Consider the following 21,976-nt stretch of genomic DNA (forward strand, 5'->3'; position numbering starts at 1 on the left):
CCTTTCCAATGGCTCTAGTTCCTTATCAATATTCATTGTGGATTAGTCAGAATCATCAAAGAAATGTGTTGCATCACGATTTTGGGCCACGACGGGCCTTGTAAGCGTGCGGAGGACCAAGCTCAAATTTTGTGTGCCCCCTCTGGCTACATACAACCCTAGCATGATCCTCTCACATCCCTCCCTCTTATATATTTAGTAGCTACCACTTTAGACACTTTGGGTTTTACCATTCATTGCTTGTGAGATTTTTTCCTCTGTACTGGACCAACTAGGCTACTGTTTTGGCTTGTGGAAACCCAACTTTGAGTGCTTCAACCATTTCATAATTTTTAGATTTGTTCTTCTACATTCTTGCTCGTGTTCTCGGTGCACTTGTAGGGAATTAGCCTTATTGGCAATGTCAATCATGTTCGTGCATGATTGATAACCAACATATTTGTGGTATAATGATTAAAATGGGATCGATCTATTTGGATCGGGGCCCTTGAATCATCAACATTGAGTTCTGCACAACCGACATGTATTAAGTAAGAATATGCTTTATTTTATATTAAGTAAAAAGTTTACAGCTACAATTTATGTTTTAATTAGTACAAATAAAGCTATTGTATGATACTTATAGATCTAATTCGTACTTATTAAGAATATACCTTAATTTCTATTAAGTAAAAAGCTTTAATTTTTTTATAAACATATACATTGCCTTAAGTAATGAAGATGTACTACACAAATTATAAACCTAATATAAAATAAATTACCTAGTATACAATAAATTACAAATCTAAATATACAATAAATAAGTTCCTGCAAAAAAATAATGATTAAGTACTACATAAATTATAGATCTAATATAAACCCTAATATTAGATAAGTTGAAGACCTAGATATACAACAAAATATTTTGTCAAAAAAAGTAAAATAATATCAGTGCCGGTTGTGGTCTACAACCATCACTGATAGTCCAAGTATCAGTGCCAGCTATGGTCTACAACCGGCACTGATACTAGTATCAGTGCTGATTGTATACCACAGCCGGCACAGATACTCTATCCCTTTATAAGCCAGACTTAGTCGTCGCCTCTCCATTCCTCCTTTGTGTGCCCACCAATTCCTGTTGTCTCCCTAACGCCGCCATTCCCAGAGCCCTGTCGTCCCCGTCCTTGTCGTCCCTGTCCATGTCGCCAACGCCACCTCCTCGCCATCCATGTCCCCATCGCCGACGCTGCCTCCCAACCATCCCCATCACCAATGCTGCCTCCATGTCATCCTTGTCCCCGTCTTACCGGCAGCTTCAACCTGACAGAGGGACGTCGTCATTGTCGGTGCCCAGGTTGTCCACCGCATTGTGCATCTGATTAGTCCGAGCATTTTGCAATGCTATTGTTTGGATGGGTATGAGATATAGTACTCTGCAATCTTAACAGGCGATGCAAATAGCTAAATAGTTAAACATGAACACATCTTTATATGTACTAACATGGAGATAGATCATTGACTTAAATATAATACTAACAATCCAAATTTATTTACTTGTCCTACTTATAATGCTTTACATTTTTGAAAAGGTGTTATGTTGGCAGCTTAAGTGGTAAAGGTTGGGTATAGTTGGCATATAGGTAATGGTAGGAAAGTAAGGTTTTGGGAGGACAATTGTATAGGTGCTGCTAGTCTAGCTATAGTTTTTTGGGATTTGTATGTACTAGTCGACGAGAAAACTAGATCAGTAGCTGATGTGTGGGATTGTAGTACTTTAAAATGTACTTTCAGGAGATATTTTACTGATAGTCTTATGAATAAGTAGGATGAGATATGCCAGATAGCGTCTACAATAGTTTTTTCTGATGAGGACTCCAAAAAATTATCAAATTTGGACTAAAGTTTTGCTATGCCATGTAGATCCCATGCACGTGATTGAATCCGAGCTGGTCATTGACGAATTGTGTGATCAAGGCAATCATCTATGCATACTCAACCTATTATGTTTATGTGTCTTTCAAATTAGAGAGATATATGGAATTGTGTGATTCTTGCATTGTCAATACTTGTTAATTGTTATCCTTTCCTTGTTAACTGAAAAAATTGTTGTTTTCCTATAAGATTCAGACAAAACATGCTTCTTTTGGATGGTTGTAGAATAATGACTGCCATCGAAAAGATTGATGATGTAGTTGTAGACCTAAGAAAGAGCAGTCTTCAGAAGTTGGCCATTCAATTGGCCGAGTTCCTGGACTGTCAAGATGTTGGCCACCTTGAGGCCAAGTGAATCTGATGCGTAATTTGAATGTATAATGCTTGTATGGACCTGATCAATATGTGTTTTGTACTCTGTTAGGATATAGTTAATTAAATATTTTACTTTCATGCTCTCATTTATGTTCCTTATATGAATTGGTTGTGACATTGCTATGTTTCTATCGTAAACATGCTACATGACATAGATGTCAATCAATTGCAGTTCATTTCCCTTTTCATTGCTAATTCAGCAGCATTTTCTCAAGCCTATTAATTAAGCAACAAAAGAATCTGTTGCATTGTTGTTTCAGAAGTAAAGTTATGTTATCCCTTAGTGTGATTAAGCATAACCTTTTAGTTTTGGTTCATCTATTTGGGTGGAGGATCATTTTTTCTATGTTTTGTTGAAAGTAGGTGATGTAGACTTAAGATATGAGCATTATGATGAACATCACTTGTTCCTAATTCATGAATCATGGGTACAATACATATAGTTAGAGACATGATGAACATGTTATAGAAGATTTGGACCTATCACCTCTTCTGCTAGTTGCTATTTCTTGATGTATCCATGAGCTGTCATATATGCTAATATCGATGTTGCAACAAATTTGAATAGATGGAATTTTTATGTAGGAATGGCACGTACAAAATCAAGTCGCCGCTCACGGACGTGTCCCCCGATACAAGTCCCCTCCCTCTGACCAGGATCTAGTCTCGAATGATGCTCAAGAGTGAAGCCCGAGTGCATACCTCAACCTGAATCAACCTGACACTGATGCTCCGTAAGGTCCGATCACTGATGATGCACTCTCGTCTCCTACCACTGATGCTGCGCCGGATGGTTAGTCGTCCAAAGGATCGAGGCACGGCCGAGGTCCCAGCAAGATGCCTGAGGGACGTTTTGTCATCATGAAGGTTGATTCAGCCGGAGAGCCCTTACAACCTCTACACGTACTCGAGCCGTTCAACACAACATGCGGGTGTCTCATAAGGGACCATATCACAATCACTTACAGAACATGGAGAGGCAAACGAGGTGACAAGTGACGGTTCCCGATAGCATCAAGGATTTCATGTGTTGCAAGTTATCGCAGAAGTTTGAGTACCCTGAAGGATGCAACATGGCCCTAGAGAAACATTAGGCCCTAGTCATAATGGGCAGAATTTAAGAATTTTAAGGGTAAATTTTTAAGAAGCCTCTATGGAGTAAGCTAGATAGCAAGCAAGGCAGGAGCTGTTAGCTGTAATAGATAATGCTTTGGTGCCAAGCCTTGGTGGTCCCCAAAGCAGCTGCGCGTCCATGGGGCTTCCAGGGGAAGCCTTAATCCGTCACCCTGTGGACAACATCATAGAAAGCACACCATGCAAGCTTGTCGTGCCAGTCTTGGGTGTTCCCACCATGGTGGCTAGGGGTCTGGCTGAGCAATGGATGGAAGAGACCCTTTTCAATGGTCGTTCGATACTACAGGGATACGCCAGGGTACACGTGGACAGTGTAATACATAAGTACCATAAAAGCAAGCTAGCTTACCCTTGAGAGGAGGGGGAAATGAGGCTCTCAAAAAACGTAGGCCATTACATCCTATGGCGCAAACGTGATATATTATTTGGTGAAGACACAGACGAGCCTGGTTCTAGTTAGGAGTCATCGGACGCACCCAGAGGATCTCCGCCTCCTCCATCAGCGCCTCCACAGCCACCCAAAAGCTCTCCACCTCCTTCGTCGCCGCCTCCATAGCCACCCAGAAGATCTCCAACTCCACCGCTACCTCCATAGCCACCAAAAAGATCTCCAACCCTTTCACCGCCACTGCCTATCCTGCTGTAGAAGCCAATAGCACCTGCACAAGCTCAGAAGTCGATGTCATTTTAGAAATCGACTTCATCACAGCAACAAGCAGCAGCTAAGAAGTGGCAGTCAACATCTAAGAAGCCAGCATCTCCTCTGCCTTATGATTTAACTAATGACGAAACCAGAAGAAAAGTGAGCGCTGATGTCACTACACAGTTCAAACGTACTGAGCCAGAAAAGAGTGCTATTGATCTAGCAATGGCCGCCAAGTTTCTTCAGACTTTGATAAGACCTGTGGACTCACCGCTAAAATCTAACTATGCGCGCATCATGGGTAAGAAACAATTGAGGAAGGTGTCAATCGAGAAGGTAGAAAAATAAAGAGCGCTAGAACAACATGAAGAATTAGAAAGAAATTTTCTAATTGATGCCGAAATGACAAAAGAAGCACTTTATGACGAGTCCAAGGTTAAAAAGGCATAAACTAAATAACAATTTAAGCTTGGTGAACCACTGATCGAGTCCTTGTCGGAGCTAACAACCCAAATACGGAGATTCTATGCTTGGTACTTGGAACAGTCGAAGGCCGGTAGAGAGATATTCGCGTTCCAATACAGGCATTGCGATTTCCTCCACGGGGATGGCGAAGTCTCGATTCATTTCGACGAAATGTATCAACTCTACCACCTAGACGCCCTCGATGTTCAACTCATAAGTTTGTGGACTCTGTAGGTGTCTTACATGTATAATTCACAGTATAAATTCTTGTATCATTAGATTGAATGTCTTAACTTCTTGTGTATGTAGAATAGAGATACATACATGCGGTCAAAAGGGTATCACTAAAGTAGGATTTCTCGATCCAATAAAAATAAACAAGACGATGGTCACCACCCTACCACAGGCAACCGAGAATTATGCACTAAAATTTATTCAAACGTACCAATTAAAGAAATACATATTTTTACCTTATAACTTTGGGTACGTATTTCCCTCCATATTTGTACTCCTCTTTTTTAGCATCACAACGTTAGGACTTATGACTAATTACCTACAGTGACATATATTCAGATTTCACTGGGCCCTCTTTGCCATCCAGATTGACTATAGTGGTATCATTGTCCATGATGGGAAAAGAAATCTAGTAGCCGAATACCAACCCGTCATAGACTTGCTACAAAGGTAAACTAATCATTTCATTATCACTTTGTAAACTTTGAATTGATTGAATCTAAGTCTAGTTACGGTCAATAATCACAGACATATAGGGTGTGCATGCACTACGTCAAGAGGAAAGGACGCCACTTTCCATTCCGGAAGGAATGAAAAATCATAACAGGCTTTCCTCGTAGGCTTCAGGCCTAGGGCAACAATTTATGTGGCTACTATGTGTGTGATTCCAAGCATGAATGGACCGAAGACAATTATAATACTATTACCAAAGCTGAGGTAAGTGTATACATATTGATGATTAATTTTCAGTTCCTACTCGTGTTCAAATAGATTGATTTCTTCAATTCTGGTAATTGCAGGACCTTGAGCTAGAAACAAGTATCCTTATGCCGCAGAGAATCAATGCAATTCAGGAACAACTCTGCGGGTTCATCAATGACCAAGTCATTCCAGAGTCCGTGTGGTACTATGTTTCCAAATGGTGTTGTTCATAAACCGTCCCTTCAATTAGCCTGTGGAGTTCGTTACCTGATTTTTCTCAAGGCAAAAAGCGTTCTTTAGGGGTCTTCGGTCAACAAGAACAATTGAATGACATCATTTCTTACCATTTTGTTGCATACTTCTGTTAATTATGATCTTTTGTTGTAAACTTTTATTAGTTATGATCTCTAGTCAATGATATGTGAAATAACATGGTTACATATGCATGAATGAGATGAGATATGAATGAATTGTGTATGTGTGTGATATTATATGTGCTATCTGTAACATTATTTGTGCGGTTGTCAGCAACGACTAGATTCTGTACAGAGGAAGGGGCCATTAGTGCCGGCTCATGACAAAAAACCGACACTGATACTGAGATTATCAGTGCCGGCTTGTACCAAAAATCGGCACTGATTGTTGATCATTAATGCCTGTTACTTGTTATGAACCGGCACTGATAGTCTCAGTATTAGTGTTGGGTTTTTTCATAAGCTGCTACTAATACTAATTATCAGTGCTGGTTAATAAACCAGCAATGATAGTCTGTGATTATTAGCGTCAATAATCAGTGTTGGTTCAAAAACTGCCACTGATGACGTTTTTGAGCCGGCACTAATGATCATTTCTGTAGTAATGTATATAAAAAAACCGACACTGATACTAATTATCAGTGCTGGTTTATAACAAAGAGCCATCACTAATACTCATTATCAGTATTGGCTAAAAATCAGCACTAATTCAGTAATAAGGACCTGGAGCTCAAGGGCACGCCGAAAATTGTAGCTCTCAACTTTTGTGAAGCACAGGATGTAGTACATGTCACATCACAACTTTGGTACCGTGCCTTTCGTTCCCCGCAAAAAAGAAAGAGAAAAGGATAAAAGAGAGCTGAGGAGAACCTTCAATCCTGGGTTTTCTTCTTTTTTTCATAAATTCATGCACTGCACGGCAAAAATTTACTACTACTAATTGCTGGTCGGACAAGACTAATAGCAGATATGAACTGGCCGGGAGAAGAGAGTCACCAACGGTCAGCCGGGTACAACAAGAGTAGACATGCAAATTAGAATAACACTCGCCATGCATGGCCCCACATATATATAGATGCAAATTAGAGTCATGAACCACCATGTCGTCATCGCTGTCCAGTGGCCATCGTTCTCGCCCTCGGAGTCTTGGACCACTATGTTCATGAGCTTATCGTCACTGTTGCTGTGGCCACGGCAGTTGCCATGGCCCTTGCTTTCGCCTTTGGAGTCTTGAACCACCGTACCATCGTCTTGTTTCTTCGTTGTTGCCGCATGGTGAAGCTTGCATTTGTTGCATTTAAACATGCATGCATGCCGGCCGTCCAACATCAAGTATGAGCTCGTTAATCGGCATTTGAGCAAGCAACAATATCTAAATATGCATGTTGTGTCAGATGTTTGAGATTATCATGCGAATAATTGAAATATGCTTGTCACTTGGATCGAACTTAAGAAAAAGGCATTTATTTGAGTGGTTGTATGATTGTATCTTAAGGTGGAGCTAGCACTGCGTCTCATCCTCTTGGATACAACTAGAGTAATCTGGTTGGTTTGGAACTACAAGAGGCTATGGTGTAAGGCGTCCGAGAATCGTAACCTAAACAGTCAGGTGAAAGAGCAATGCTGGTGTAACAATTTCTATGTGTGACTCGGAAAGCAACAATGAAATTCTCAGTATCAAGAAGTAGTCAATTGGGAGCATGCAATTTGCTTTTTCATGTGACACCCAACATGGAGAAGTTTTTCTTCATGAAGTTTGGTGATTCTGGTTGTATCTACTTATATGACGACGCGTGCTATCGTGCTATTAGAGTAAGGTACTACCAAAATCAAGATCTATAATGGAATTGTATGCTTCGGGGAGTCAGGCATGTGTCGAAGCTAAGAACGAATCTGATTTCGCTCAAAGATGCTATGTTGATAGAACAGAAAGGTGCTCAGTTGCAGGTAGAGTCATAGAGTCTGAAGTTGCAGGGATAATAGTGTCTCTGGAAGGCAGTGGATTTGAGTGAAACTCATCTGGTAGCTCTCGTTGTGCGGCAAAGGCGACAACTGAAGTCCAGTGTAGATGGAGGTTCACGCATGACAGCTTCATGGTGGCAAATTATTCGTCAAGGTGGAGTTTATTGGATATATGTCAAATAATTGTACGGAGTTGGTTACGTATAGGACTTTGAGTTATATTAGCGGTATATGGTAGAATTCTAGTAGGACTCTAGGTAGAATTCAAGTAGGATTGTTGTAACCAGGCCACCTTATAAATATGAGAGGAGGACCATTGTTTATAACCATGACGATATAACAATAGTTCGCAGAGGGGCAGCGAGTTTGCTGGGTACCCCAGGAAGCAGCTAGTATTGCTAGTTAGGGAGGAGCGTCTGTAGTCATGCCACGGGGTATAGACTTCAGCTGAACCTCATTAACCAATATCGTGCCTCTGGTGTCGTTTGTGATCGTGTGCATCATCTCGATAGATCAATCCGTTGCTTATGATGATGGCCAATTTCCTAACACATTTAAACATGCATGCATGCCGGCCATCCAACATCGAGTATGAGTTCGTCAATCGGCATTTGAGCGAGCAACAATGTCTAAATATGCATGTTGTGTTAGATGTTTGAGATTTTCATGCGAATAATTGAAATATGCTTGTCACTTTGATCGAACTTAACAAAAAGGCATTTATTTGAGTGCTTGTATGATTGTATCTGTAGATATGGTGGAGCTAGCACTGCATCTCGTCCTCTTGGATACAACTTGAGATACAAAGGTTGGGAGATGTATTCCCTAATTAAGAGCGCAACATGAAAGGGTGCAAAGATAGAAAGGGGATACATGCGCCGTAGGAGCCAGAACTTGAGTAGATATTCTCTCCAGTCTAAAATAAGTGTCATTTTAGACATCAACAAGTCCATAGAATATAACTTTGACTATTAGTTTTTGTTGTAATATATTAATAAAACATAGCAAATATACTATTATAAAAGTACTTTTCGAGACATACCCGTATCATTTTTAAATATCTGAACTCAATACATAAAAAATAATTTGTAGTCAAAGTTTGAAACCAACACTTATTTTGGACTGAAGGGAGTAGATATATACAGAAAGATATATAGTTGGTAGATAGAGAAAAATATATACAGTCATCATACGATATCAGTATGATGAATGAATGAATAATTGTGGACAGATGGATGGAGCGGCTTTGGGCCACAGGAAAGGAAAAAAAAACAAAAGAAGATATGTGGCCATGCCCCGCGGTACGAGTGGAATCACAGGGGCCATGTAACTGATACACCCCACGTGCACCTGTATCCTTTGGATTCTCGATCTGATCGAGTCGAACCGCCTGGTGAGGCTCTGCTTGATCTTGTGTGCGCGCGTGCCCCCCTCCCTTCCTGATCCAATCAAATATAGATATTCAGCTGAGGATCGAGATAGATATATAGATATATCAACAGCTTTTGTGGAAAGCAAAAATTCAAAGGTAGGCACGGGGCAGGGCCATCGATTCCGGCCGGGCCTCTCCTCATTGTATGTTCCACTTTGCCTCACTTTTGTGTCACCATCGATATAGCCATCAAGGCCTGGAATATGTGTGCCTATCCGGTGGAGTGCCACCACCTGTCTCTATGGCCACCAGGGGACTCAGCTACCCAAAGTTATGATTCTCTTTCTGTATTGTCGATCAACAGTGTCTTGAGCCTAGAATGGTTAAAAAGTTCGGTCCGGAACCCACAGAGGTGAAACTCAAAAAGGAAACTTCCCTTCTTATTCACCATCCTTGCATCTTCTTCCTCCTCGTTGGCAGAGTCAACACTTACTACGACGTAATCGTGGGGGCAAACTAGTAGAAACGACAACACAATTTAACTTAAAAGCTAATAAATAAAAGGTTATTTATGAAAAAGTTGTGGAGTGATCCGTAATTAATCCTCTTAATTATGCTCGCTATAATGACTTTGATTTTCTTCTAAAAAAATAAAGAGATTGGTTTTATATAGCTTCTTTTGCCCCAATACAATCTAAATTCTGGCTCCGCATCCACCATCAAATATAACACTGTACGTACACTAGCTAGGATACGTGTTGTGCCTGTTGGCCGTTTTTGCATATCAATGAGAGCATATCCACACAACTCAAGGTTCGGAGATGGAGTCGCAGCTTGAAGAAATGTCACATCCATCGGTCTTATGTGCTAAAGCTAGCGAGCTAGCTCCAATGCTTTTGTTTCCTTGGTCCACTCTTCTTTAGTTCCTTTTGATGTGGTTCACATGATCCCGACGACGACCTGCTGCTAGATTTGTTGATGGCAAGCTGGTCACAAAATTAAGGAGCTAGCCAGCTTAGATACATTGTACTACTGTCTCGGCATAGCTAGTATCATAATTTTCATAGAGTTATGATATTGAGTATAGGTTCGTTTAGGTTCGTAGGATCGCGCATATGTGAGATTATGTGAGAACACGAACAGGGCTATAGGTCGTTTACATTAACTTGCTATAAACTTCTATTCTGATAATGCTAAACATCCACAACAGCGCGACATCAACTAGCCATATAGGTCGTTTACATTATATATATTTGAGCTTACGTTGCAGAGAGAGGATATAGGAGAGATAAAAATAGATTACTAATGAGTAGATAGTCTCCTCTCTCTCTCTCTCTCACACACACACACACACACACATATATATATATATATAAGCTAGTCTATTGGGGATATTGTCTATTGTGAGATAATAGCTGCTATACCATGTGAGACGCAGTACAAGAAATATGTGATGCTGGTGGCAGCAAGGGGGACAAATGGGGAGGCGCCAACTTATCTCCCTCCCGACAGACGAAAAAGATATCCCGGAATCGTCCTCGTAAGAAATGCAGGGATCGCTCGATCATATATATTCCGCCCCGCGCATTGGCCTCCATCGATCACTATCTGCTTTTTCGTCGCTTTACTTTGCCTTTATTTTGCTTTTCTCTTATTTAGCTATCCCATTCCCATCATCCCATGGCATGTACTATACGTACTACTCCACATTACAACGAACCCTAGCAAAGCAACAAATCAAGAGCTGCTAGCAGCTTGTTCCACCTCCTCCATTCCAATTGACAAGTCCCTTCGATCGCCTCTCCTCCACACAGCTGATCTCACAAGCTGAGGCGATCATCCATGTCGGGGCCAACGTGCGGCGTGTGCGGCACGGCTGCCTGCTGCCCGCACCACTTGCACGCCGGCGCAGACCTCAACAGCCGAGCCTTCTCCATCTTCCCCATCGTCGTTCATGATCAGGCCGGTATGCAGCCGCCGGGGAGCCTGCACGAGTTCGAGTTCTTTGGCCACGAGGACCATGAAAGCGTTGCCTGGCTCTTCGACGACGACCCGCCGCTGGCCGTCGGTGGTAATGACCGGTCCCCAGTTGAGAACCACCGTCACCAGAGGCCATCGACGTTTGACCCGTTTAGGCCGCAATACCAACCTGGGAACGGGCTCACCTTCGAGGTGTCGCTTGGCCAAGGAGAGGTGGACGCTGGCCTGGGCCTCGGCAGCGGTGCCCGGCACATGGTGACGGCGGCAAGCGCCACCATCGTGAGTACTGGTTCATAGAATCTCCGGATCACTTGGCCCCTGGCCGGGCCGGAGTTTTCTTTGCCTTCCTTGCATGTGCATAGCAGTTGTTGCTTCGCCTCTGTGCTTGATTACAATTCTTTCTTTCAGTCTTCGTTCCTTCTTCTCAATCAATCTGATGTTTCCAATCTAAAATATATAGTGTGCGTGTGAAGACGGAGACAGAAATGAAGTCCAAGTAAATCACCTGTAGAGATGTTGCCTTGTGGATCGAGGGGAAATATGGAAAAGGGCTAATATTAATGATTATCAATTTTATCGATTAGTCTTGTCATCAGATCTCTATATATGTCTCTAGGCACTCAGGAATTTTTTTTCAAAAGGAGAAAACAAAGGCCTTCCTCTTCCATGTTTTGCACTACTCTATGGTTCATTTTTCTTCTTGAAAAGCTTTGCTAGCGTCAGGATATATGTAGTTCTTTTGGGTACTGCAGGTTTGTATGCGTCAAATCAACCATACCGATATGCATGCATGTTCAGTATGTTTGGTTCTAGTACTGAAAACTCCAACAAAATACATCTGGCGTCTACATCGATGCCAAAGTTGGTGAAATATGAAATGTGTCGTCTCATTTTATGTGGTAAATTAACGGATTTGCTATTTGTTTTTTCTCTTTTTGCTACACTTGGCTTTAGAAAGCTAATAGCTGATTAATTTATGCACCCTGTAGGCATATAGAAATAACTTAATCACTTGCATCACTCAAAGGCAGCGACGGTGATTAATAACCGCAATGGGCTTAAGATCGAATGGGCAATATCTGATGCCCATTGAACAGCCAAATGCAGTTGCATGTCCAAAGATTAATTCAGACTAGGAACATATCAAGCATTCTTATATGTGTAATGTTCTGTACAGTGATCGAATAATAAGAGTCAAAAATCAAAACACATGACAATATCTGGCGTCGAGTTGTATACAGGTGATCAAATAAGAGTCAATAAAAAAGCCACATATCTGTCTGCGTATCAGCTGTACTAACTACTAAGCTACTAAATAATGAAACAGAGAGTTAGAGACGAGCTGCACGGAGGCAGTTAGTTAGCGCCTCTTCTAAATTTATACAGTACATCACATGCACATATACACACAGCAAGACATTAAGCAGTACCACTCTTTTGTAACATTGATTTATCTTATCCCCGACCGTTTTTCCTTGCTGCATGCAGATGTCATTCTGTGGGAGCACATTCACGGACTCTGCGAGCTCGAGGCCAAAGGAGCCGATCCTGATCGATAGTCTGCTGCAAAGGCCAGTAGATCCAGCAGCGGTAGAGAGGGAGGCAAAGGTGATGAGGTACAAGGAGAAGAAGAAGAGGAGGCGCTATGAAAAACAGATCCGGTACGCGTCCAGGAAAGCCTACGCGGAGATGAGGCCTCGAGTGAAAGGCCGCTTCGCCAAGGTACCCGATGTTAATGTTAAACTTGTTGTCGGTTGAACCTTGCACATTGCCTTTGTTTGTTTGATGTTCGACGGCGTATTAGATACGTACGTCAGGATGTAGTCCTAGTGTGGTGCATGGATTTGCATGTACGTAGTCAAAGCGTGGCGCACGTATAGGAAGCATGTCATGTAAAGTGGATCGAGTCTGTTACTGGCTCGGCGGGTTAGAGTTCCTGCATCTTATCCTGTATATATAGCAGCTAGAATACTACTGCATCAAGTCATCAAGAAAACCGGGAAGAAAATTGCCCCACGGAACTGTGTGTACTTGTGTTCATCTTCAACCTATGCGTTCGTGTGTCCACATAGTGTGAGTGTGCGTGATCTTGCGTATATCATTTGGCATATATAAGAGATGGTTTCGTCTTGTATGTCCAAGATCATGACGAACGATGCCGGCAAAGGAGGGATGATTTCCATCCAGTATCCGATGCTCACATTGGTGGAGCCAGCAAAGCAACGCAAGGGTCTCATCGCCTTCTTCCTCCTCTAGCCTCCTTCCTCCTCCTCTTTCTTCTCTATGTCATCTCCTTCCTCTTTTCCTTCTTTTCTTGTAAAAAAAATGGAGGGGGCTGAAGGAGGGGCTCCATGATGCAACGGGTAGTAGGGAGCTCGAGCTCCATACTGCACCGTTGAATCCGCACCTGGATGCTCATGAGGAGCAACTACACGATGTGGACTATCAAAATGCAAGTCTACATATGCGTGCACAAGGTGTCTGAGAAGCTGTACGTCACCCATGCGTCATCATAGACGAGTCCTCAGATATCAGGCTTCGGGAGTTCCTAGACTTCTTGGCCGAGAGCCCTTAGGCTTCGGCCGTCTTCATGTCATGCATGTGGGTAGAAAATAAACACTTTGACGTGTTGTAATGCACACACAGGAAAAATTAATACTTCAGTGTGTTTATGCTATGCTTGCATGTGACAGGTGAATATTTCGAAGGGCTTATACAACATATGCATGCGAAAAGTATTCCAAAGCGCTTATGCAATGTATGCATGTGTAAGGTAAACATTTCGAAACGCTTATACAATATATGTATACGAAAAGTAAATATTCCGAAGCATTTATGCAATCTATGCAGGCAAAAAGTAGATGTTGAGAAACATTTATGTAACGTGTGCATGCCAAAAGTAGATATTCCGAAATATTTATGTAACGTCTGCATGAGCAAGTAAACGTTTCGATACGATTAACCCAGTGCATGTATATGAGAAGTAGGAACAAAAACTCCGTAGCATCATGTCTAACTGGTACGCGAGGCATGCCATTCACCCATGCTGTAGCTATTGCTCAACTTTAGAAAGGCGTGATGCACTTAATCATTCCACACGTAACTATGTGTTCTGTCCATAGGGGTGGTTGGTCCGCGGGATGCTCCCCATCGATGGGATCGTAGTCCGTGCAGTTTCGCAGCAAGCTTCTCCGTCGGTCTTCGTGAGAGGAGCAAGTCTTCAAGCGATACGTCGCATCCGATGACGGAGCAGAGGATGCCGCTCTGCGACGAGCCGACAAAGCCGTGTGCCTGCGTTGTTCGCCACTGGAGCCGAGGCCACCGTCGTGATGAGGACCGGTGTCGGCGAAGTTGGGCGTGGCCCGTTGTAGTGGAAGACGTGAACTTTGCAAGGACGCTTCCACTCCGGCCTGCCTGCCCGGAAACCGCATCTTCGTGTGGCCCTGTGTAGGGGCACGGAGGCCTGTGGATGTGAAAACTGTGGTGGGTGGAGCGCGGCGAAGTTTGCTTGGTGGGTGCTTTGATCACTACTAGTGAAAATGGAGATGTCAAGTCACGAGTCGTTTGAACTGGTCGTTAAAGAACTTTTTAGTGCCGAGTTATATTACAATTCGTCATCTATAGTCTCAGATTATAATCAAATCATGACTTATCACTTATGACACGTCATCAGTTATAAGATATAAAGTTACCTGTCATTGATGATATATTATAAATACACCCGTCACTAATATATAGCATATTAGTAACAGGTCTTTCTAGACAAGTCATAAGTGACAAGTCATATTACGACCCGTCACTTATAATAAGTCCTAAGCGATGGGTATTGTTATGACGCGTCATTTGTAACTTAGTTCTGTTATTAATAGGATTTTTTCCTTCTGTTCTAAGGATTTTTCAATATTTTTTCCTGGTTTTATCCAATAACAGAAAATCACCAACTATGAATTAATGAAGACTACCTACATCCGAAGAAAGAAGGTTGGACTAGTTGGATTTACATAGCCTTTCATTTAAAAATAGATGGAATGCAATAGGCCATTCACAAATAGATGGACTAGTTGGATTGTACATTTCTGCTAAAGTTTGATGTAAATGGTGACAGCTATGGACATAAACGCGTGTTTCAAAAATGATGTAGATATTTTAGGAGGCAAGAACTTAATCTTCCAAGCGATTTTAAGCCTCAAAAAATTTGCTGAACCCGACAAAGTAGGAGAAAAATAGATGTAACTTTTTTGATATTCGTAGAGTCAAAAAACGTCAAATCGAATTCTGAAATTTATAAAATATTTATACAAATTTAGATGAAGAAAATTTTTATATGTAAATCAGCAATTCAATAATCAATAATTCTGAATTCAGTATCAAACAATTCAGGAATCAACAATTTTAAATTTAGTATCAAACAATTTAGTAATAAAAAATTCGACAAAAACTGTCATCAGTGATGGGTTATATATGATGGGTCATAGTTATGACATGACATTGATCATCCTTAGTAAAAAAAGGTTAAAAAGATAAAATATCCAACTTCTTTTAGAACACGTACGAGGGTAAGGTGATTATACGTATGAGGGTAGGTTGCTGGTTCGATCCTCATGGAATGCATAGTATAAAAAAAAGTATTAAAATAGCAAGTGATACGTGACGAGTGTTGATGGCTCAGGTGAATTTTTTTGATTTTTTTCATATCTAAAAAATATAAAAAAATTATTCATCAAAGACAAATTATAAGTGACGGGTCAAAATTATAACCCGTAAAGTATGATCTTATTGGTGACGTTTAAAACTAGTTGTTAGTAACATATTTAGAGGGACAGCTAATGATTACCATCCATCATTTATATAGACTTTTTCACATAAGGGATGCAGTCCACATGGAAAGGCGCTAGCCGAGAGGTCCAAGTGCAAAGCCATTCTTACGCAGTGCCGAGAGATTGATCACCTCCGTGGCGTGTTTGAGGTGGTCGTTGTAGACGAAAAGGGAATTGTCACTGACCAACCCAAGCAGCATCAAAATTCGCGGAACCCCACCTGCGAGAGGGTGTCGTCGAATTCGTTGGCTTTAGATCGACGCGGAGGCTCACGACCTCGCGAACGCGAAAACGATGGCGAAACTCGCAGAACCGCAGCCCCGAGGCGGTTGGCGAAGTTGTCGCCACGAGACCAGCGCGGAGGTCTGCTCGGAAACTCGACGCCGTTTGTAGCCAGCAGCCACACTACTATAAAACTAATTTTAAAGATACATGATAATTTATTTTTAAAAGTGTTTAGTCTATCTGTCTCTGCTTGAAGACCGTAAAAGAGATTGTATATGAAAATATATTACCACAGATAGTTTATTTAAAGAACCGCCTATAAAAATAAATTTTTATATACAGATCACTTAAAGAACCGTTTGTGAAAATATAATTACACTAAGAAATATATGATTTCATAAAAAATATGATTCTAATCAATTGTAAATATATAAGGTTGTGATTACAAATCAAGTCCGGATTACACAAAAACCAACATCTACGCTTTTTCACCGGTCTGGCCTCCTCCTCCTCCTTGACACTAGCCTCCTCGTCAGTGAAGCCCTCAAGGGTTATCATGTCCTCCTCCATCTCCTCAGTGGAGGAGTCCTTGGAGCCGACCGCATCTTCCTCCTCCTTGGAGAGGAGGATGCACCATCCTCTGTGTCATCCTCATTCTCCTAGTTCATCGTTGGGCAGCACTGGGGTTGAGTGCCCTCCATGAAGTGCTACTGGTTCTCATCATCATGTGGAGAGGATGATAGGTCATCAAAGAAGGTTGACATTGCCTCCACCTCTAGAGATCATGGTGGTGGTGATAGAGGAGAGGTTGGAGGTGTTGGCGGTTGAGGAGGAACGATGGGTGGTGGCCATGGAGGAGAGTCCATGATGATTATGGTGTATCTAGTTAGGAACCGTGTGAGGTGAAGAAGGAGGCAAGATGGTTCGTGGATGGAATAAGGAGGTCGGGCAGGTGAGCAATTGTAATATCCAGTCACAGAAGATGAAGGGATGCCAAGCAGTTTTAATGGCGCAAAAAATGAAGTGGTGCATGAGAGTTGTGATGGGGACATTTAAGCTATCACTATCGGTTGGAGTTACCAACTAACAATGATAGACTATAATAGTAATTATCGGCGGCATGGGAGCCGTGGCATCGGTCTATCACCTGTGGTTCACAACTACAACCGGCAGTGATATCATTGCGTGGGGGGCTAGAATCGACACGTCGGTCTATCACTGTTTGTTGCAAAGTTGAACAAGCACAAGTACAAGCTCTATTTAATCCTCCTGCCTTTGTCATTTTCTCGACGCCACAAGTGAGAATTCCCTCTGACACTAATGAGAGCAAAGTTCTTTGTTCTTCCTTAATCTTATGACTTAGATCTTTGTTCTTTGATCATGAGAGGTTTGTGAAGAAAAGTATGGTTTCTTTTCATCATCATCTAGTGTTTTGTTATTCCTTAATTAGATCTTTATTCTTCTTGTCTTAAGTTCTAGTTCATTGTTTTATGTTTGTGCAGATCTACTTCTTCTTTCACCATGATGACTCATTTGAATCCTCAGAGGGTTAGGGTCTACCAGCTTGTCAGTCGTCACCTAGGTCTTGTTCTAGGCCCCTAGGAATGTTTGCTTCTAGTTGGGGAAGCCAGGTTCATTCAACCCAAAGCCGTTGCATGACCGTTTATGCTATTCTTCAGTACACTATGGGACCAAACGACACCTCTCGGATTGCCTTTGATCCCCACAACAATTATTGCTATGTTCTCTGCCCATTACGTGGAACTGTGTTGTTTCTACAAACTCATATTTGCACTATTGATGACGATAGTGTCAACTTCACCAGTGTGAGTCACATTAGCCTGGTGGAGGAGGAAGATGATTTGACAACCAATTTAAACATTAGTAGGGTTTTTTAAAACTGTTGTAAGGAACTTTTATGTATGTATTATATATTAAATTATATGTAATGAACTTGTATGTAATAATTAATATTATGTTACATACATTCTGGTTTTTTATCTTCGTAATTTTTTACATTAAGTTACTTATCTTCTCATTTTTTAGTTGTATTTTATGAAGATAGTATCACTGTTGCTTCTAGTAATTAACAACCAGCATTGATACTATCAGTGCATTCTACCTTTGCTATCCTGTAGTAACATAATGCCTTGGTTCCCATGCCCCGCACATTTATACTATTATAGTCAATTGTAATTGTGAGTCGGCAGTGATAGTATATTATTGTTGGTTGTTTCCTTTATCTGGCAGTGATAATATCTCTGATCTATATAACTTTCCTTCTCTGTACTTCTTCGACACTTAGCCACTTTGGAGCCACCATATTGATGCCTCGGATCCTCATCCATCCCAACGCTGGCCTCCTCCACAGCTCGGAGATGACACAACCTGCTCATTCATTGTAACAGCCCAAAAATTCTTTTTTCAAAAATTTATAACACAAGTAAATTAATTACGATAAAACTAATAAATTTTGCTTAGTTTTAAAATTTTGGTGCATGTTTCCCGTTTACTGCTTGTGCTACTCTGTAGTTATGTTTGAGTTCCTTCGAGTGATCTTTAATCTAATCACATAAAATGATGAATGAGTAAACTCTCTAAATTTAATGGTGCTAGGAAAGTATTTTTTATACAAGAGAAAAAAAGAAAAGAATAAATGAAACCTAATGAGTACACACACACACACACACACACATATATATACATATGTATATACAAAAGTTTTAAATTTTTGCTTGCTAATGTGTCTGAACCATATTTGCTTGACTTGCTTGGTTGTATGTTTATGGTAATATATGTATGTATATTGTACGTGTGCATGGGCATACATATATGTAAGAGTAAAGGAGTAGAAATAAAAAAAAAGGATTGGAAAAGAGAGAAAACAATTCTATTTCCCTCTTGGGCCGGAGCCATTTTCTATCCCGACCTCCTGCCTTTCTCACCCACGGGCTCAGCCCATTCTTCCTCCGCCCGGCGATTTCGGCCCATTCTTCCCCACGCCCGGCCTTCTTCGCTCACCCCGCCCACCTCCCTTACGCCATTCGCAGCCCCTCACTCTCCTCGCTGTCCCACTGACAGACTGGCCCGTGCCCTCAGTATCGTCTTCCACCTCCTCTCCACTCAGGAGCGTTCAAACGGAGTCGGACCTATCTCTGCACCCAAATCCCCAACCGAATTGAGTTCGAATGTGCAACCGAATCGGGATAAAATCTCACCGCCGCCATTTATCCCAAACTCTAGCCGAGTCCGCTGTGGCCTCACCCGCGCCCCCGATCTACATATGGGCACCCCAGGCCTACCCAGAGCACGCGGCCCTTCTTCCTTAGGTTTTTGCGCCAACGAAATTGCCACCCGAGAGCCCCTCTCCTTCAACTCCGGCGACGAGCGCCCCCGCACTCGATCTGCGCTGCCAGAGCTCAAGCGAAGCCGCCAAGTGGCCCCGTGTAGTCGCGCGAGCACAGAGAAGCTTCTAGAGGAGATCTCGTCGTCCATTCGTTGCCGGAGCGTCATCCCCGACGCCGGCTGCGGGTCCTAGTCTTCAAGCGCCGTCGCCACGCCACCGGAGGCCGCCGTGACGAACGAGAACCGCATAGGTGAGTTCGCCTTGTCCTTTCTCCCTACTCCACTATTAGATATTCTGTGTAGCTGTATATATCTAGATTAGTTCCTCCATTTGACGACGGTTGTACCATCCTAATCCTAACTTAACCGGCTATATAAATACATATGATCACCTCTTGATTGTGGTGTGGTGATTGTCTAATCCCAATATTCTCTATATGGTATCAGTTTGATCATCTTCCTTTTGCTACTCTCTTTCCAAGTCTGTCTCTCTCCCAACGCCATCCCTCACGGTGCTCCCTCCCTACGCTCTCTCTCTCTGCCCCTCCCTAACCCAACGCCACCCTGACGTGCAACGTACAACGTGTGCCTTCCCGACGCCGCAACCATGTCGACTGACTCCACGACGTCCTCAGCTACTTCGGCTGGCACTGCTTCGGCGGTGTTCTCTGAACTAGTCGCCTCAACCCCTTCGCCACGATTGCCATCAAGTCCCACGTTCCCGTGACGTTGGAGCTGAAGAACCCTAACTATGACAAATGGGCTTCCTTCTTCCGCTCCATGTGCGGCAAGTTCAGCCTCAAGTCGCACATCGACGGCTCCATTCCTGTGCGGCCGACTGATCCCGCTTGGGAGCAGGCGGACTGCTACTTCCATAGTTGGCTGTTCAGCTCCATAGCTGCCAACGTCCTCGACTTCGCCATGGAACCGGACCAGACTACACGTGATCTCTAGGTTGTCATCGAGAACCTGTCCCAAGCGAACAAAGCGTCGAATGCCATCTTCGTGAGCCACGGGTTCCACTCCATGACTCAAGGTGATCGCTCTATTTTAGAGTACTGCCAGCTCATGAAGACTGTCACCGACTCTCTCCGCGACGTCGGTCACGCCATCTCTGAGTCTCAACTAGTCCTTAATCTTCTGTGCGGCCTCAACCCCCACTTCTCCAACACCGCGGACAACATCACTGACTCACCCGATCTACCCTCCTTCGCCACGGCACGCAACATGCTCGTCCTCAAGGAGTTGTGGCCGGTGAACGAGACAAAAGTGGCCACAGATAGCACCTTCTTTTCCGCCGGTTCTTCCACTTCTTCATGAAGCTTGGGTGTCTGCCACTCCTCTACGTCCTCTGCAGCACCGTCCGACGGTGGCGACTCTTATGTGTCGACTCGCGGCGACAACAGGCGCATCAAGGGCTGTGGTTGATTTGGTGGCAACCGCGGCCAGTAGCAACAGCAGGCTGGCCCTCCTCGAGGTGGGCCGCAACCTACTGGTCCGTGGGTTTGTTTTAACCCATGGGCTGCACAACAGGGCGCTGGCAGCGGGTTTTCTCGACCCATATCCACAGGCTCATATCGCCTTCTCCCCTCCGTAGGTCTCCTTGCCGCCGGACCAATCATGGGACCAGACCGAACTTATTGCGACACTGAACCAGATGTCCCTATAGGGGTCTGGTCTGTGGGTGACGAACACCGGTGCCAACTCTCACATGTCGTCCATTGATGGTATACTACTTTCCCGCCTACATCCTTCTTATTCTTCTATTAACGTCGGCAACGGTTTCACTATTCCTGTCACTGCTAGAGGTCATTCCATCCTACCCACTTCAATATCTAATTTTGCCTTAAACAATGTCCTTGTCATTCCTTCTCTTATTCACAACCTTCTTTCTATTTGACAGTTTACTTGTGACAATCGTTGTTCTATGGAATTTGACGCTTTAGGTTTTTCTGTCAAGGACCTCCTAACCAGGCGCGAGATTCTTCATTGCAATAGCGGTGGCGACATCTGCACTTTTCCACCAGCCACCACCACTGTTGCCGCCCATGCCCACCTTGTTGTCTCGTCCACCTTGTTGCATCAATGTCTTTTTCATCCTGGTCCTGCCATCCTCGACATCCTTCATAATAAGACTCACATTTCATGTAATAAAGTAGCCCACACTCTTTGTCCCTCTAGTCAGCTAGGCAAACATGTGCATCTACCATTCACTAATTCTGCTTCATGCACCTCAGCACCTTTTGAGTTAGTTCACTGCGAAGTTGGACATCCTCGGTTGCTAGCACTTCCGGCTATTTTTACTATTTAGTCCTACCTGATGATTTCACTCATTTTTGTTGGACTTTCCCCTTCGCCGCAAATCCGATGTTCACCAACATCTTGTTGATTTTCTCTCATACGTGCATAACCAGTTCAGTCTTCCCTTCAAATGCATACAAACTGATAATGGAACTGAGTTTGTCAAAAGACCACTAGTGCCGTCCTCACTGCACATGACATTCACCTTTGCATGTCCTGACCAAATACTTCCCCGCAAAATGGCAAGGCTGAATAT

The 21,976-nt window shown here is 42.9% G+C and overlaps 1 protein-coding gene across 1 annotated transcript; it reads left to right on the forward strand.

The window, feature by feature from the left end:
* Positions 1–10,749: 10,749 nt before the first annotated feature.
* LOC133923389 (transcription factor GHD7-like) lies at positions 10,750–12,885 on the forward strand. The gene is made up of 2 exons (XM_062368701.1): positions 10,750–11,311; positions 12,521–12,885. Exons 1-2 carry the CDS (start codon positions 10,895–10,897, stop codon positions 12,788–12,790), a joined length of 687 nt encoding a protein of 228 aa, XP_062224685.1. The 5' UTR covers positions 10,750–10,894; the 3' UTR covers positions 12,791–12,885.
* The last annotated feature ends 9,091 nt before the right edge of the window (positions 12,886–21,976 follow it).

This window comes from Phragmites australis, chromosome 7 (genome assembly GCF_958298935.1).
Source record: "Phragmites australis chromosome 7, lpPhrAust1.1, whole genome shotgun sequence".
Taxonomy (NCBI): domain Eukaryota; kingdom Viridiplantae; phylum Streptophyta; class Magnoliopsida; order Poales; family Poaceae; genus Phragmites; species Phragmites australis.